Consider the following 18,537-nt stretch of genomic DNA (forward strand, 5'->3'; position numbering starts at 1 on the left):
TGTCTTCTTGTGCCTTCCTATCTCAATACCCTTAAAATGAGTCAAATTTCAGTTAGATAAGGTTTCCATTTTAAGAATGCGTTTTATACACACGATATATATATATATATGCACACATATAAAACAAATATATAAAAATACATATAAATTAATATATATAAGCAAACATACAGTTTATTTTGGTTTTGGTTTTTTGTTTGTTTTTGTTTTTTTAAGACAGGGTTTCTCTGTGTAACAGCTCTGGCTGTCCTAGAACTCTGTAAACCAAGCTGGCCTTGAACTCAGAGATCTACCTGCCTCTGCTTCCCGAGTGCTGGAATTAAAGGCATGTGCCACCATTGCCTGGCTAAAATGTGATATATTAGTAATGGAATATAATAGCTTAGAGTTAAGACATGTTGAATTCCAGAAACAAATATCTATGGAGAGAACCATAATGAAGGTCCTCATGTCATGTCATGGACAGTGAGTAATGACTAACGGCGAGGCTGAATGAGAGAACTAACTGATCAAACACCCAGGACGTTCCCTTCCCACAGTGGATCCATGGGTAAAAGTACTTGCTGCAAAAGCAAGAAGACATGAGTTCAAATCTAGCATTTGGAGGAGGATACAGGTGGATCCTGGGAACTAAACAACAAAAAGGAATTTATGTCAAGTGAATGGTTTTCAATTGTTCTGAGATAGGGAGAGTTGGCTTCCAGCTCAACATGAAACTAAGGATGAACTGAACTCCTGATCCTCCTTCTAACACCTCTGGAGATAAGAGGAATTATATAGATTGGGGAATCTGTCTTCATTGTGAAAATCAAGAAAGTTCTGACAAAGGAAAAGCTTGAGCCAATAATACCCAAGTTAACATACAGAAAAGGTAAAGAGCGACTTCAGGTGACATATAAACACAGACACACACAGACCCTCAGGACACAGAAGTTAGCCAGTGGTAACAGGTGCAATATACTTCAGAAAGTGTAGGAATGTAATTGATTCATTATTCTGAATGAGTGAGCTTATAGAGATCAAGTGCTATGGAATAATCCTCCGGTACACTATGAAGATATATTACTCTCATTGGTTAATAAAAAACTTACTGGCCAGCAGCCACACAGGAAGTATAGGTGGGACAGCCAAATTGAGAATGCTGGGAGAAAGAAGGGTAGAGTCAGTGGAGTCACCAGGAGACACAGAGAGAGCAAGACATGCTGAGGACAGGTAAAGCCACAAGCCACATGGAAATACATAGATTAATAGAAATGGGTTAATTTAAGTTGTAAGAACTAGTTAATAATAAGCCTGAGCTATCGGCCAAGCATTCATAATTTATATTAAGTCTCTTGTGGTTATTTGGGGGCACCTGCCAGGATACAGGAAAACTCCCCCTACAATAAAGAATATCATATGTTGACTTCTCAAGAAAGTCACAAACGCCACTCCTAAACTTGACTTAAGCAAGTGTGAAGAAAATAGCATATACTTATTCAAATGGTGGCAACAATAAATACTCTAGTAGTTAAACATGAAAGAAATCCTTAGTAAAACACTAATAGTGCCTAAGTGATTGCTAAGTCATTTATTTTAGCTGTTTACTGTTTATACTCTATGTAGGTCAATTACAAAAGACTATTGTTGAATTCACAGTTATACATAGTCAATTGTGAACTTTTACTAAGTTCCTAATTATTACTATTCTAACTTGAGGTGGAGGCAGATCAGGAGTTCAAGACTAGCCTTGGTGACAAAGTGAGACAGAAGCAATCTGAACTACATGACACTCTGCTACAAAACAAAAAAACATCAGCCTAAAATAATTTGTTCATCTCTGCAAACCAATGTAGGCTCAACAGTTAAGTTTTCCTGAAGGTTGGGCTGGAGAGATGGCTCAGTAGTTGGGAGCACAGGCTGCTCTCCCAGAGGTCCTGAGTTCAATTCCCACCAACTACAAGGTTTTTCACAACCGCCCGTAATGAGATCTCGTGCCCTCTTCTGACCTGCAGATGTACATGCAAGCAGAACACTGTACATAATAAGTCTTTGGAAAAAAAAAGTTTCCCTGAAGGTGCCAGCCATTCAGCCCATCAGTGATCCTTAGGAAGCATCACCTTAAATGTCTGAGATTTATTTTCTCTCTCCCATTTCCACATCTCCTTTAGTTTTTGTGTTTATTCGTTCATCTCCCAGTCTTTGTCTATAAGAGTTGCAACAGCTGAGCAAGTAGCTAAGGCCTTTCTGGTTCTTTAATGTATTTCTGTAATTCTCAATAGCAATACAGTCATTGTTCCCATGTGGCTTCTAGGTTTGATAACCTGACATTTCATTACAAGAATGGGAAATTACCTCGCAGCAAAACCATTCATTTTTGCAAAGAGCAATCTTAAGACTTTCTCCTTTTGCTCCCAGGTCAAATCTCTAATATCCACATTTTTTTGAGTACTTGGCCTGAAGAATTAAAAAAAAAAGGTGAAATATGTGACCAAAGTAAACTGACCAGATAGTATATAATGATTGCAAAGCAAACTGACCAGATAATATATAATGATTTCAAAGCCAACTGTGCACATTACAAAATTATAAATTGAAAAGGATCATCAGCATGCTAGCCAATGCAAAATGTTCTGTTGTCATGAAGTGAAGTAAGAAACACACATGTACTGTGATCTGAACTGGCGGGTGACAGTGGGCAGACTGCAGTGCTGAAGAGAAACTGGATGTACCTCTGATGCAGTCTAAGCTGCCTCAAACATCCCACTTTCTATGGTAGGAGTAAATCTTTATATATTTGGAATTTTTGAGACTTTTGGTTAATAGTGATGTAGGGGCACTACTGAATGCCCTCCAATCCATGGAACATTTCTGCATGACAGTAGTTAACTACAAAGAATTATATTTATTTCTTAAAAATTATATAATTGTTGTTACCTATTAATTTTATCTCAAAATAGTAAAGGAATAGCATAAAAGGAATCGAAAAAGTATGCTTATTAAAAATGTTTAAACTAGCCTGATGTGGTGGTGCATGCCTGTAGTCCCAGGACTTGGGAGGCAGAAGCAGGTGACCTTTGTGAGTTTGAGGCCAGCCTGGTCTACAGAGATAGTTCCAGGGCAGCCAGGGCTGCATAGAGAGACCCTGTTTCAAGAAAGAAAAAAAAGGGCTGGAGAAATGGCTCGGTGGTTAAGAGCATTGCCTGCTCTTCCAAAGGTCCTGAGTTCAATTCCTGGCCTGGTTGCTCACAACCATCTGTAATGAGATCTGGTGCCCTCTTCTGGCCTGCAGGCATACACACAGACAGAATATTGTATACATAATAAATAAATATTTAAAAAAAAAAAGCCGGGCGATGGTGGTGCACGCCTTTAATCCCAGGCTGGGAGGCAGAGGCAGGCGGATCTCTGTGAGTTTGAGACCAGAGCCTGGTCTACAGAGCTAGTTCCAGGACAGGCTCCAAAGCCACAGAGAAACCCTGTCTCAAAAAACCAAAAAAAAAAAAAAAAAAAAAAAAGAAAGAAAAAAAGAAAAGAAAGAAAGAAAAAAAAAAGTTTAACCTAATCTAATAAAGACTTTTCAACAAATTTCCAATTTATAAAAACTAAGATAAAGAAAGTAAAAGACATTACAATGAAATAATAAAAATAAAAAATAATAAAAGACATTACATGAGAAAAATGTACACAGCCTACACACTGTGCCAAGCACAGGGGCTATTGAAGATAAGTCAGTTCCTGTCCTCAAGTAGTTTACTACAAAATCTGTCCAACAGACTGAATCTGCTCTTTTCTAGAAATTTCCAGGAATTTCTGTCTGTCCTGTGCTAGGACCTGCTGAGTTCTCCCCTTTTTTAAAGGATAAGAAAACAAGGACACAAAAAGACAATACAGTGTCATTAGTACCATTTTTCAGCCTCCATGAGATCCTGATTCACACTATTGGTACTGTGCTCTTTGCCATCAAAGGTCCTGATTTTGGGATACTCCGTCCTTCCCTCACATGCTGATCTCATTTTTAAATTGAAAGCAGCTTGTGCTATCTGCTTGTATTGCTTCCTGTTGATGAGAATCTGCTCCTTCACTTGGTATAGAGCATCGAGAAAGAACTGTTCAACTTCTGTCCTCTCGTCCAGGATGTTCTTAGCCAGCTTCTTCACTCGATTCATTTCCCTGTCCTTCATCTCAAGAAGCTGCTGCAGCTTGTCAATTTCTACCTGACCTGCTTGGTTCTCTATAATTGCCTTTTGCTGCAGTTTCAAAACTTCAGCCTCAAACTCCGTGGTCATATAGGTCAGAGCATTCTCCAAGCTCACCACCTTCTTCTGAAGAGTTTGGATTTGTGATTTCTGCTGGGTAAGTTGCATAATCTTTTCCTTAACCAATAGCTCGTTGATTTCCTAAAAAACAGAAAGTAAGATTTTTTCTTTAAATATTCTAGAACTTAAAAGTCCCTCAATAATTTTTTAAAATTTTATTTATTCATATTTTATGTATGATTACTCTGCATGTATACCTGCACACAAGAAGAGGGCATCGATTCCTATTACATGTGGTTGCGAGGAACCATGTGGTTGCGAGGAACCATGTGGTTGCTGGGAATTGAACTCAGGACCTCTGGAAGAGGAGCCAGTGCTCTTAACTGCTGAGCCACCTCTCCAGCCTCCCTTAATATGTTCTGTTACCTACAGGGATCTGAGCTTCATGTTAGGCTGAGACAATTATTTTGATATCTCTGTGGGCAGAAAAACATCTTTAGATTCTTGCTTAGGCTTGTGAAAGCAATCAGCTGATTTTATTAATTAGGAAACTTACAAACTTCCTCTATAATTCCCTTTTTTTTCGTGCCAGAAGAGGGCACCAGATCTCATTAGAGATGGTTGTGAGCCACCCTGGCTACAGGGTACTCAACATACACAAACACTAAAATGAAAAAATGTTTACGAGTTGGAAAGATGTCTTGGCAGTAAAGAAGAGCACTTGCTATTCTTGTAGAGGAACCAGGTTTGGATCCCAGCACTCACATGGCAGCTCACCACTGTCTGTAACTCTAGTCCCATAGGATCTGAAATTTTCTTTTGGCCTCCACAGACACTGCATGCACATGGTGCACAGACATGCATACAACAGGCAAAACAACCATACACACAAAATAAAAATACAACTTTTTCCAATATGTTACAGAGAATTAAAGAAGACAATCCTGATCTGAATTGCTTCCCTTCAAGCTTCCTTTAGGATGCTTTATGTTGTGATACCACTAATGTGAGGTCAGTTACAGACAAATTAATTCTTTTTTTTTTTTTTTTTTTTTTTTTTTTTGGTTTTTCGAGACAGGGTTTCTCTGTGGCTTTGGAGCCTGTCCTGGAACTAGCTCTTGTAGACCAGGCTGGTCTGGAACTCACAGAGATCCGCCTGCCTCTGCCTCCCGAGTGCTGGGATTAAAGACGTGCGCCACCACCGCCCGGCCCCAAATTAATTCTTAAATGATTTAGGATCCAACAATAAACAAAACCAAATGAGTATTCTAAGGTATTAGAGGAGGAGAGGATAAGAATTATGTTTTTATTTCTGATGTATTTCCAAAATAATGCCTAACACGTCTATAAAGTCATTTAGTAATTAATCTTTTCAAATAATACAATTATCAAGACAGACAGGCTCCAAAACCACAGAGAAACCCTGTCTCGAAAAACCAAAAAAAAAAAAAAATTATCAAGACAGAAGGAAAACAGCACTGCTACCTTATCTATCATTATTATGCTCAATTCTTGGTATTTACCAACATAATTCTTTAAAAAAAAAAGAATGAAAATCTAAATGAGAGTGGGAACCTTTTGATGTAAAAGGCAGGAATGACTTTCTTGTAACTTCTTGGAGTTTTTCTGTCGCACTTCAGCTTCCTTCAAGTGGTATGTAAGCGCCTTGTGAAGATACACGTTCTCTTTGAAAACATTTCTCCCAGCACTGTTCAACTGCCTGAAAGAGATATAGATTTAAGAACCCAAAATATAGGCCCAAGATTCTTGTATGTGGTGGGGGGCAGGAGGGTGAGTCAGGGTTATTCTATGTAGACCAGGCTGGCCACAAAATCACAGAGATCCATCTGTCGCTGCCTCTGGAGTGCTGGAATTAAAAGTAGGCATCACCACACCTGGCTCATGCCTAAATTTTAAGTACTAGAGAACAAGGTCAGCTTTATCCTCCAAACATTATACTGACCACCACTAGGCCGGGTAGGTGAGTGAGAGAATACTTGCTTAGCATGTGAGAGTCCCTGGAATTAACTTCGAGAGCACCAGAGTTTGGGGGAGAGCAGAACACTGGACACATATGACACTACCACAATTTAGCCTATGAGTAACTACTCAATAGGTAGATGGTGACTTTGTGACTAAGTTCTTCCTCAGCAATAAGGAAAAATCTATGTGTTAGCTGGCCACGATTGTACAAGTTGTTTGACAACTTGAGCTATAGCAAGAACCTGTCTTTTAAAAAAAAACAAAACCCTAGGAATAGTGGCATATCTTTAATCCTAGGTATTCAGGAAGCTGAGCAGGAGGCTGACAAGTCCATGCCTGCTTGGGCCACCTATCCTGTACAAGGCTGGCCTTAGCAATTAAGCAAGACTGTTTCAAAAAGTGAAGGGAGCTTTGGGGTGTAGTGCAGTGGTAGAATGGATGTGCACGCCTGGGTTTTCAATCTCCAGCACCTCACACGCAGTGATGTGGCACCAGTTTCCCATGCCCTCCTCAATCCATGTCATATGATGACCTATAGAACTCCACGGTCACAGAGGTACAAGATGGAAGCAGCCCAAGTTCCTGCATCACCACCTGAAGAAAGCTGCCAGACTCATCATTACATTAACAAGAAATAAACCATCGAGACCTGGGGTTCATTGTTAACATAAACACACTCTAGCGTTATTACATAAATATATATATAATCTGACAATCCCACAAAGTTGCTCAATGGTCCTACTTTAGGTGTGTTTGTAATGGCCTCACTGAGCAGTCTAGGCTGGCTTAAAATAGGTGACGCCCCTCTCTCAGCCTCCTGAGTACTGGGATTATTTTAAGTGTGTGCCATCATATCTGGATGGCCTATTTTTTTTCATGAAATTTATTTTCTTAAGAATTCTTCCAACAAGCCAGGTATTCCTAGCACTTGGGAGGCAGTGGCAGGTGGATCTCTGTGAGTGTGATGCCAGCCTGGTCTACAGAGTAGTTTCATGACAGCCAAAGCTACACAAAGATACCCTGTCTCAAAAAAAAATTATTCCAATGAAGCCAGTGAGATAGCTCCATGTTGGTAGAGGCACTTGCCAGCAATCCAAAATGACCCGAGTTCTATCCCTAGAAACGTGATGGAAGAGAGAACCAACTACCTACAAATTATCTGACTTCCACACTCAAATTACGGCACTACTATGCCCTCAAATATGCCGACCTACCTAAATAAATAAAATAAAATAATTTTTAAAATAAATTTTCCAGTAGTTAATCAGCATGCATGTAGGTAGTCAGGATATAACTTCAAAGACTAGGTTATTGCTACCATATCATGTTATGGAAAGGATGGAGCGTAAAGGGTAGGGGATATGAAGAGGATACAGGTAGACAAAAATATTTAAAGCAAGTTTGCCAAGAGACAAAGGAAGGTAAGAATAAAATAGAGGAAGCAACCGGCTCTTACACCACAGCTTCATGGTGGGCTCTCTCGGCCAGCATTATTATCCTCTTCTCAGCCTCTTGTTCCAGACGGTGCTAAAAAACACAATATGAGAGGCTTAAATACAAAACCATATATATATATATTATTGATGTTTATTGAGCTCTACATTTTTCTCTCTGCTCCCCTCCGGGTCTTTCCCCTCTCCCCTTCAATCCTCCCCCAAGGTCCCCATATTCCCAATTTACTCAGGAGATCTTGTCTTTTTCTACTTTCTACTTCCCATGTAGATTAGATCTATGTAAGTCTCTCTTAGGGTCTGCATTGTTGTCTAAGTTCTCTGGGATTGTGGTTTGTAGGCTGGCTTTCTTTGCTTTCTGTTTAAAAAACCACCTATGAGTACATGTGATAATTGTCTTTCTGTGTCTGGGTTACCTCACTCAAAATAATGTTTTCTAGTTCCATCCATTTTCCTGCAAAATTCAAGCTGTCGTTATTTTTTTCTGCTGTGTAGTACTCCATTGTGTAAATGTACCACATTTTTCTTATCCATTCTTCGGTTGAGGGGCATTTAGGTTGTTTCCAGGTTCTGGCTATGACAAACAAAGCTGCTATGAACATAGTTGAGCACATGTCCTTGTGGCACGACTGAACATCCTTTGGATATATACCCAAAAGTGGTATTACTGGGTCTTGAGGAAGGTTGTTTCCCAATTTTCTGAGAAATCGCCACACTGACATCCAAAAGGGCTGTACCAGCTTGCACTCCCACCAGGATTGCAGGAGTGTTCCCTTTTCCCCACAACCTCTCCAGCATAAGTTGTCATCAGTATTTTTGATCTTGGCCATTTTTACAGGTGTAAGATGGAATCTCAGAGTTGTTTTGATTTGCATTTCTCTAATGACTAAGGATGCAAAACCATTCTTCTAAAACAAATATTTCATATCACAAATTAATTTCTTCAGCATCAAACAGAGTCCTTGGGAGCTGGAGAGATTCTTCAGTGCTTAAAAACCCTTACTGCTCTTGCGCTGGACTGGGTTCAGTTCCCAGCACCTACGTGGTGGCTCACAACAATCTATGACTCCAATTCTAGGATCTGACACCTCTTCCAACATCCATAGACCCCTAAACATGCATACACTCAGCACATACACATAAAATTAAATAGATTTAAAAAAATACTCCTGCTCATGTGACCTGATATAAAGAACTCTTAATTACTGTTGGATAAAAGAGGCAGCTAGAGGATAATATGGTGCTGGAGGGAAGACTCAGTGGTTGAGAGCACTGGCTGCTCTTCTGGAGGCCTGGGGTTCAATTCCCAGCACACAATATGGCAGTTCACGGTTGTCTATAACTCCAGTTTAGGGGAATCAATGCCCTCTTCTGGCCTTGGTACAAGGCACACAAGTACACAAACATAGATGCAGGCAAAACACCCATATATATAACTATAAATAATTTAAAAATTTCTCACTGAGGCAACAATGTAATTATGATGGCTAATCTTGGTTGTCAACTTGGCACCCCTGGAACAAAGGAGCCTCAATTAAAGAACTGCCTCTCTCAGACAGACCTGTGGTCATGTCTGTGGGGCATTTTCTGGATTGCTAATTCATGTAAGAGGGCTGAGTCTGCTATGAGTCTGGGCTGAAAATGAAAGATAGCTAGCAGACTGAGCCTGGGAGCAGGCCAATAAGCAGTCTTCCATGGTCTCGGCTTCGGTTTCTGCCCTCACTTCTCTCAAGGTTGTTCTGTGACTTGGGGGGCTGTAAGATGAAATAAACTCTTTCCTTCCCTAGTTGTTTTTTTTTTTTTCTTTTTTTTTTTTTTTCTTTTTTTGTTTTTCGAGACAGGGTTTCTCTGTGGTTTTGGAGCCTGTCCTGGAACTAGCTCTTGTAGACCAGGCTGGTCTCGAACTCACAGAGATCCGCCTGCCTCCGCCTCCCAAGTGCTGGGATCAAAGGCGTGCGCCACCACCACCCGGACCCTAGTTGTTTTCTCATGATGATTAACAGAGCAACAGAAAAGCAAGCTAGCATAATGGCATATCCATAAAGCAGGGAAAGACTTAGAACGCAGAGCTGGAAGATGTTTTGCTAAATGAAACATGATAAGTCACTCTTTTTTTTTTTTTTTTTTTTTTTGGTTTTACAAGACAGGGTTTCTCTGTGGTTTTGGAGCCTGTCCTGGAACTAGCTCTTGTAGACCAGGCTGGTCTCGAACTCACAGAGATCCACCTGCCTCTGCCTCCCAAGTGCTGGGATTAAAGGCATGCGCCACCACCACCCAGCTTGGCAGTCCCTCTTGAGGATATTTCAAGACTCTGACAGAAACAACCTAAGTGCCTACCCACTAACTGATGAATAGATGTGGTATATATATATGAATGTTGAAATGCTGTTGTCATAAAAGAGTGAAATCTGGTCATTTATGACAGCTTCACTGTGCTAAGTGAAATAAGTAAGGCACAGAAAGACTGTGTGATTTCCCTCAGAAGTATACTCTAAAAAGCTTGGTCTCCACCAGGCAGTGGAGGAAACTTTTAATCCCAGCACTCGGGAGGCAGAGACAGGCCGATTTCTGTGAGTTCGAGGCCAGCCTGGTCTACAAAGTGAGTTCCAGGACAGCCAGGGCTACACGGAGAAACCGTCTCAAAAAACAAACACACACAAAGGTTGGCGTCTGGCTGGAAGTATAACTCAGTGGTAGAGTGCTTGCCTACCATGTGTAATGTCCTGTGTTTAACCACAGCACCACAAAATAGGTAAATGGAAGATAGCTAAACTCATGGGAGTTGAGATAGGAATGGTAGTTATGGAGGCCAGGGAAAGTGAAGAGGGTGTCTTAGGGTTTCTGTTGCTGTGATGAAGCACCATGACCAAAACAACTGGGGAAGGAAAGGGTTTATTTTGCTTATACCTTCATATCACAGTTCATCACTGAGAAAATTTAGGGTAGGAACCTGGAGGCAAGAGCTCATACAGAGGTCATGGAAGACTGCTGGTTACTGGCTTGCTGTCCAAGGCACACTCAGCCTTTCTTACAGCATTCACGACCACCAGCCCAGGAATGGTATCGTAAAGATGGGCTGGGCCTTACCGCATCCATTACTATTTAAGAAATGGCAAACAGGCTTCCTTACAGTATAATCTTAGGGAGGCATTTGCTCAACTGAAATTCCTTCCTCTTAGACTCTAAGCTTATGTCAAGTTGACATAAAATTACCCACAGAGGGGAGAGGATGGAGAAATGTAGATTTGGGTGCTAAGTTATAGTTACACATAAGCACGAATTTCTGATGTGCTATGCACAAGCAACTTGAAAGTTTTTTTAAATATTTATTTATTTATTTGTTATGTATACAGTAGTCTATCTGTGTGTATACCTGCAGGCCAGAAGAGGGCATCAGACCTCATCACAGATGGTTGTGAGGCACCATGTGGTTGCTGGGAATTGAACTCAGGACCTCTGGCAGAGCAGGCAATGCTCTCAACCACTGAGACATCTTTCCAGCCCAAGCAACTTGAAAGTTGATAACAACATGCAATACGTTTCAAAAACCTAGAAGAAAATCTTTTGAAAGTTCCATCATAAATAGTACTTACATGAGGAGATACATATCCTTATTAATGGAGCATGATGTGCATACCTGTAATCCCATCACTTGGAAAGAGGAACTGGGAAAATCAGAAGTTCAAGGCAGAGCCTCACTAATAGAAAGTTTAAGGTCAGTCTGTGGCTACCTAACACCTTATCTTAAAAGAAAGAAACAAGCCAGGTGGTAGTGGTGCATGCCTTTAATCCCAGTACTCTGGAGGCAGAGGCAGGCAGATCTCTATCTGTTTGAGCCAGCCTGGTCTACAAGAGCTAGTTCCAGGACAGGCTCCAAAGCTACAGAGAAACCTTGTCTCAAAACCAAAACAAAACAAAAACAACCACCCCCCAAAAAAGGTAAGAAATAAATTTAAAAGATATATTTAACCTTACTTAAATATTGTATAAGTACGGGCAGGAGGCTGAATATAAAGGGTGTTTCTGGACAGCCAGGGCTACACAAAGAAACCCTGTCTTGAAAATCAAAAACAAAAAAATTGCATAAATATATTGAGAAACTTCATGGTACACTATTATATTAGTATGTACAAATTTTATTTATTTTCTTATTTGTTTATTGTTTTTTCAAGACAGGGTTTCTATGTGTAACAGCTCTAGCGGTCCTGGAACTTGCTTTGTAGAGCAGGATGGCCTTGAACTCAGATTTTCCTGTCTCTGCCTTCTGACTGCTGGGATTAAAGGTGTGCAACACTACTACTACCAAGTCAAATTTTGGTTTTTATGTATGAATTAAAAATTAAAGGAGCTGGGCAGTGGTGGCCCACACCTTTAATCCCAGTACTCTGGAGGCAGAGGCAGGTGGATCTCTGTGAGTTCGAGGCCAGTCTGCTCTACAAGAGCTAGTTCCAGGACAGGCTCCAAAGCTACAGAGAAACCCTGTGTTGAAAAATAAAACAAAAACAAACAAACAAACAAAAAAACTGGAAAAAAATTAGACACTGAGATTTAAAGATTGTAAAGATTTGTTTTTCCTCATTTATATTCTATTTCTTTTCTTTTTCTTTTTCTTTTTGATACAAGTCTTAGCTCAGAGCTAGCTTTGGACTCAAGATCCTCCTGCCTCAACATCTTAAGTGATACCACTACACTTATTTTCTGCTACTTGATAACATTTTCTAGATAATACCAATGGAATGTTGGAATGCTCAGAATGCATATAAACATACTTTGTTCTAGTAAACAAAACATTTCTTAACACTAATATTCTATACCTTTTCTTCAAAAAATCTGCTTTCTAGTCTTCTAAGAGTCTCCTGATGTTTTTTCTCTGAGTTTCTTAAATTTTCTTTCAGCTAAAAAGAGAGAAAAAAAATGGCTCAAAGATTGAGTGGGACATATTCATAGAAAATCATGAAGATACATTGTATATCATATATTCTTGAAACATAAACACAAAATCAAATGTCCTCTCCTCTGAGCACATTTTCCTTAACCATTTATAGATTCCAGATTGGATTGAGTTTCTTAAAGACTTTCCATGAGTAACCATTCCCAGGGCATTCAGATATTTTCTCTTAAGATATACGAAGCCGGGCGGTGGTGGCGCACGCCTTTAATCCCAGCACTCGGGAGGCAGAGGTAGGCGGATCTCTGTGAGTTCGAGACCAGCCTGGTCTACAAGAGCTAGTTCCAGGATAGGCTCCAAAACCATAGAGAAACCCTGTCTCGAAAAACCAAAAAAAAAAAAAAAAGATATACGAAATACGGAGTCACAAAATACATAGTCTGCAACTATAAAGATGATGACAGTGGACAGGGGAGATGGCTCAGCAGTTAAAGCACTTCCAAGCAAGAGAAGCAGCTCAGAGCCCTAGAATTCCTGTGCATGGCAGGTGCTGTGCCACCCACCTATAATTCCAGCTGGAAGATGAAAGGCAAGGAATCCTCAGTGGAAGCTAGCGAGGGAAGACTGGTTTTATCAGGAACTCTGGGTTTGAGAGACTGCCTCAAAGAATACGGTGAAAGAATGATTGAGGAAGATTCCCTCCACATACATGGATACATATTAACATAATACACACATGCATAAGAAAAAGGGGGAAAAAAGAATACAATTATCTCAGTCCCAGGTGGTGGCACATACCTTTAATTTCAGCACTTGGGAAGCAGAGGCAGGTGGATCTCTGTAAATTATAGACCAGTCTGGTCTACAGAGCAAGTTCCAGGACAGCTGGGGCTACACAGAGAAACCCTGTCTCAACAAAAACAAAACAGCCGGGCAATGGTGGCACATGCCTTTAATCCCAGCACTCGGGAGGCAGAGGCAGGCGGATCTCTGTGAGTTCGAGACCACCCTGGTCTACAGAGCTAGTTCCAGGATAGGCTCCAAAGCCACAGAGAAACCCTGTCTCGAAAAACCAAAAAAAAAAAAATTCCCATAAAAATATTCTTCTGGATGTGTCTATGAAGGTGTTTTTAGGAAGGTTCACTGACTGGTGAGATATCTAAGTGATTATGAGCATTTAATATTTTTCCAGAGGTTTGGTTTCTAACACCCATGTTTGGTGACTTACAATTGCCTATAATTCCAGCTATTAGCAATCTGACGTCTTCTTTTGGCCTCTATGGGCATACAAACACAGATATACTTAATACACACACATGCACACACAAAATCTTTTAAAAATAGAAAGGTTCACCTCAAGGGAAGAACCACCCCAAATGTGGGCAGCACTATTCAATAGTTTTGGATCCAGGATTGAATATGAGAAGAAAGCAAATGGAGTACCAGCATTTATCATTCTTTGCTTCTAACTGTGGGTGTGACCAGCTGCTTCATATTTTTGAGGCCATTACATCCCCAGCATGATGAACTGCACTCAAATTATAAGCCAAATGTTGCTTTTGTCACAAGTATTCTTCACAAGGAGAAAAGTAACCAATACAGGTAAGATTTAAACAATACAAGTAAAGCATTTAGCACAATAAACATTTAATGGCATAATGTTATCTTCACCTATTATAATCTGCCCTAATATACTAAATCTCTATTTTATTATTTCTTTCAGATGTTCTTTCTTACTGTTTGTATTTAAGTTTTGAAATGGCTTATTTTGTCACACTTTCAAAATTAATGTCAACATGCCAGTTAATGTATGGTTCAAATATTCCCCACTCAGGTGTCTAGAGATGGAGCTCTGATACATCATAAGACTCCCCAAAATCCATATATCAATAAAAATCTTTCAAAAGATAATTAGTGGGGTCAACAAAATGGCTTAATGGGTAAAGGTACCAAGGAGTCACACAGTGGAAGAAACTGACTCCCAGTTCTATTCTGACTTCTACACACACATAAATAAACAAAAGTTATGGTGAAAATTAGTGGCCGAGCATAGTGACTCACACTTGTAAGCCCAGCAGTTGTAAGTCTGAGGCAAAAACCCCAAATTCAAGACCTGCCTGGAATATGTAATGAGTTGTAGATCAGTCTGAGACACAGAAAGACTGTCTCAAAACCCCAAACAAAGAGCAACTGAGATGACACAGGAGGAAAAGGGTAAGGGTGTCTGTCACACAGGGTGGCAACTTCCTAAGTTTTATAAGTAAAAGTGGCTAGAGGTGACTCCACAAAGTTGTCTCTGACCTCCCTTATTGCACAAAGGCAGTATATACACACACGCATTAATACACACACCATACATACACACACAACAAAACACTCATTTCTCTTTCAGTGTCTTCTTTAAAATACAGACTTGAATTCCTTTTCATAAATGTCTTCAGACTCTTACAAGTCTATACAAATAAAAATCTCTTACCTAACATAGACATTACAATTTTAAGTATGTGGGCCCCTCACCTCTGCTTCACTTCTTTCACATTTGAGATTCCACAGAACTGCCCTGGTTTTTTTTTCCAGTAAGGCAGTAACTTTGCCCTTTAATTTTAAGTGTTCCTAACAGCCCTCTGAGAATGTCTAAAACCTACTTCTCCAATAGGTGGCGACATTGTTCTTTTAAAAAGAAAAACCACATCAGGGCACTAGAGTATGAACTAGTTATTAATTTATTTTAACTTAGAATGTATAGCTATACACAGGATGGTAGTCTGAGAGTTCCACAAGTCAACCGTACTTATTTAATCTGCAGCATTGTTACATAAAACAAAACTTGGATACTCTTCCTAGAAAATTTAATATTCCTTCAATTATGGTTGGTTTTTGAGGTGACCAAAACAAAAAGTACTTTGAGATCTGACAAGTATGGAAAACCTAAGTGACGGCAATTAGACTCCATCAGGGTCTTCTGGGGTGTTGGAAGCACCACGCTCTGCTGTTTGACACTTCTCCAGTTTAGCAATCAATTCTTTCGCGGGATTGAAGACCCCATAAGTCTGCTGCTCACAAACATAGCAGCGTGGAGTGGTACGGTAATGCTGCAGCGCACAGGCCTCGCAGAAATAATGCTTACACTTAGTGACAACTGGATTTCGGAAGGTTTGGCGACAGATGAAACATTTGAATGGTATTTCGTCATCATCACTTTCTACTTCGTAGTTTTCATCTTCATACACACCATAACGGCCCTCATCAAGCTCACGTTCTATCTGCCACCCGTGCTTGTAATCTGAACGGTCATGGAGGAATTTGCAGCTGTCTCCAAAGCCACAGAAGCCGGTTTCCTTGTAGTCCTTACAGATGTCAGGCTGGTAATCCCAGCGCACGGTGGCACGTAGATGTTCAGGGGCTCGGATGGGGCCCTTTCTCACCATGCCGGAGGAGGCATTGCCCATGGACGTATCCTTGGGCTTCATGTATTTCTGATAATTATTAATTCCACGATAGATCTTGTCATCCTCCTTGCCTCTCAACTCCTCCTGGATTTTTTGGCTGCGCTCAAAGATGGCCTGTGCGTCTTTCTCCTTTTCTGTGTCCAACTCGTAGACAGCTGTCGCCCCCATATCTTCCGGCCCCACCGGTTTCGCCGAGCGCGTGGACTTATAGACTACGCCCAGACTCTCATTCTCGGTCTTCTCCTCTTCTTCGCTGCTCAGATCACAGTAGGCCGCCTTCTGTTTACCACTGCCACTCGTCTTTTGAATCATTGGATTGTGGGTGGCCCGCTTTTTCTCTGGTCTCACCACTGCGCTGCTCTCGTCGCTACTGCTTCCGCTTTCCCCAGAGTCGGGGTCGCACACTGGCCGCTTCCGGCGGCCAGCACTCCCTTTCCGCCCGGGCTTTTTGAAGAGGAAAGAGCACACCTGGTCCGCCGACTTTCCCTGAGAAACTTGCTCTGCCATCTTCGACTTCGGAGCGCTGAAACGGCTAGCAGTATCTACGGGATGCTGGGTGGCGCGGGATACTACGTCATTCGCAGCTACGTCACTACAGAGCTGCACTCTGTCGGTCGCTGGGGCCGAGAACGTCAGAGCGCATGCACCAGTCAGCAAAGGTTTAAGAAAAAGATGCCCTCAGTCTTTAGTTAAATGCTGTTGTGCTTATTGTTTTTGCAATGAATACAAAATTTCCGGCTCAAAGAATTTACAATCTAGTAGGGAAAATAAAGTAAATCAAGATGTGTTCTGTATCAAATCCCATGGGAAGATGGACGGAATCTTAAACAGGACTCTAGGGGAAGGCCTGGGGAGAAAGTGCATTTAAGATAAGCCTTTGAAGGCTAGGAGTAATTTTAATGGATAGAGATCTATCAGCAATCTATTAAAATAAAATATTCTGAACAAAGCAAGAAAGACAGAACTGGAGCGTAGCTGATAGACTGCTTGTCAAGCATGCCCAAGGCTCTGACTTCAAGCACAAATAAAGGAGAAGACTTAAAAGTTATGTGAATATCCAATTTGGGTAAATTAATGGATAAAAGACCATGTGTTGGTGTAAGTGTATTATTATAAAAGATTAAAATTTAATTTAAGCTGGGCATAGTGGTGCACACTTTTGATCTCAGCACTTGCAAGACAGAGGTCAGTAGACCTCTGTGAGTTCCAGTCTGGCCTGGTCTACAAAATTATTTCCAGGACAGTCAGAGCTGTTACAAAGAGAAACCCTGTCTCAAAAAACAAAAACAGGCAGGGCAGTGGTGGCACACGCCTTTAATCCTAGCACTTGGGAGGCAGAAGCAGGTGGAGCTCTGTGAGTTCGAGGCCAGCCTGGTTTACCAGGCTAGTTCCAGGACAGACTCCAAAGATACAGAGAAACCTTGTTTCGAAAAACAAACAAACAAACAAAAAAGAAAGAAAGAAAAATAGAAATAAAAAATTAAAATTAGGTGTACAGTCTTTTAACTTACATATTAGGCTGCTTAGACAATATGCTCTTTACAGCTGAGAAATATAGATTCTTGAGGGAAGTGATCAGATCATCAGAACTGATATTTTAAAGATTCCTAATGGAATTGAGGCATTCCTGTAATCCCAACACATAGGAGGCAGAGGCAGAAGATGAGCTCAGAGCCACCCTGGGCTACATGAGACCCTTCTCAAAATAAAATTAAGGTGGGGCTTATAGAGATTAATATCAGCAATTAATAGCATCTATTGCTCTTGCAGAAGATCCGAGTTCAGTTCCCAATACCAACATCAGTTGGCTAACAACTGCCTATAACTCCAGCTCCAAAGGCTCCAAAACTCTTCTGGCATCTTTGAGTACATGCACACATGTGCACACACCCCAACACCTATACACATAACTAAAAATAAAATCTGAGAAAAAAAGTGAAAACAAAATAATTCGGGAGGCTTATGCCTGTAATCCTAGCACCTGAAAGGTTGAGGCAGGGATGTTGTAACAAGCATGAGGCCAGTCAGTCTGGGTATACAGAAAGTTCCAGGACAGCCTTTATATAACAAGATTGTGTCTCAAGCAACCTAAACAGTCCTGCTGCTGCTGTGTTTACTTAGAGTTATAAGGGTGTATGGTGGTTACAATTCTTTGACACTGTCTTCAAATGATGGAACCTGATTTCCACCCCTAAAATGTGAACCTGATTTAGAGACTATGCCAGAAATGTTGCTATGCCACTTGAAACGATATGTCATGAGAAAAGCTGCTAGGGCTGGGGATCCAGGTCAATAGTAGAGTGCTTTCATAGCATATGCAAAGTCCTGGATTCCATCCCTATCAAAGTGAAAACAAAATAATTCGGGAGTCTTATGTCTGTAATCCTAGCACCTGAAAGGTTGAGGCAGGGATGTTGTAACAAGCATGAGGCCAGTCAGTCTGGGTATACAGAAAGTTCCAGGACAGCCTTTATATAACAAGATTGTGTCTCAAGCAACCTAAACAGTCCTGCTGCTGCTGTGTTTAC

The 18,537-nt window shown here is 40.8% G+C and overlaps 2 protein-coding genes across 2 annotated transcripts in view; both read right to left on the bottom strand.

Annotated features, from left to right (window-relative positions):
• Nucleotides 1-18,537, bottom strand: part of Bbof1 (basal body orientation factor 1) — a 31,359-nt gene that overhangs the window by 4,888 nt on the left and 7,934 nt on the right. The window contains exons 5-9 of the mRNA XM_057782506.1: nt 12,487-12,567; nt 7,678-7,748; nt 5,814-5,958; nt 3,886-4,379; nt 2,335-2,436 (exon numbers count right to left, since the gene is read on the bottom strand). Coding sequence (XP_057638489.1) covers nt 2,335-2,436; nt 3,886-4,379; nt 5,814-5,958; nt 7,678-7,748; nt 12,487-12,567 — 893 coding nt within the window. The remainder of the gene's footprint in view (nt 1-2,334; nt 2,437-3,885; nt 4,380-5,813; nt 5,959-7,677; nt 7,749-12,486; nt 12,568-18,537) is intronic.
• On the bottom strand, nt 15,266-16,934 carry LOC130882451 (E3 ubiquitin-protein ligase RNF113A). Its single transcript, XM_057782508.1, has one exon. The coding sequence runs from the start codon at nt 16,514-16,516 to the stop codon at nt 15,503-15,505; it is 1,014 nt and encodes a 337-aa protein (XP_057638491.1). The 5' UTR covers nt 16,517-16,934; the 3' UTR covers nt 15,266-15,502.

The sequence above is a fragment of the Chionomys nivalis genome, chromosome 10, assembly GCF_950005125.1.
Source record: "Chionomys nivalis chromosome 10, mChiNiv1.1, whole genome shotgun sequence".
In the NCBI taxonomy this organism is placed as follows: Eukaryota; Metazoa; Chordata; class Mammalia; order Rodentia; family Cricetidae; genus Chionomys; species Chionomys nivalis.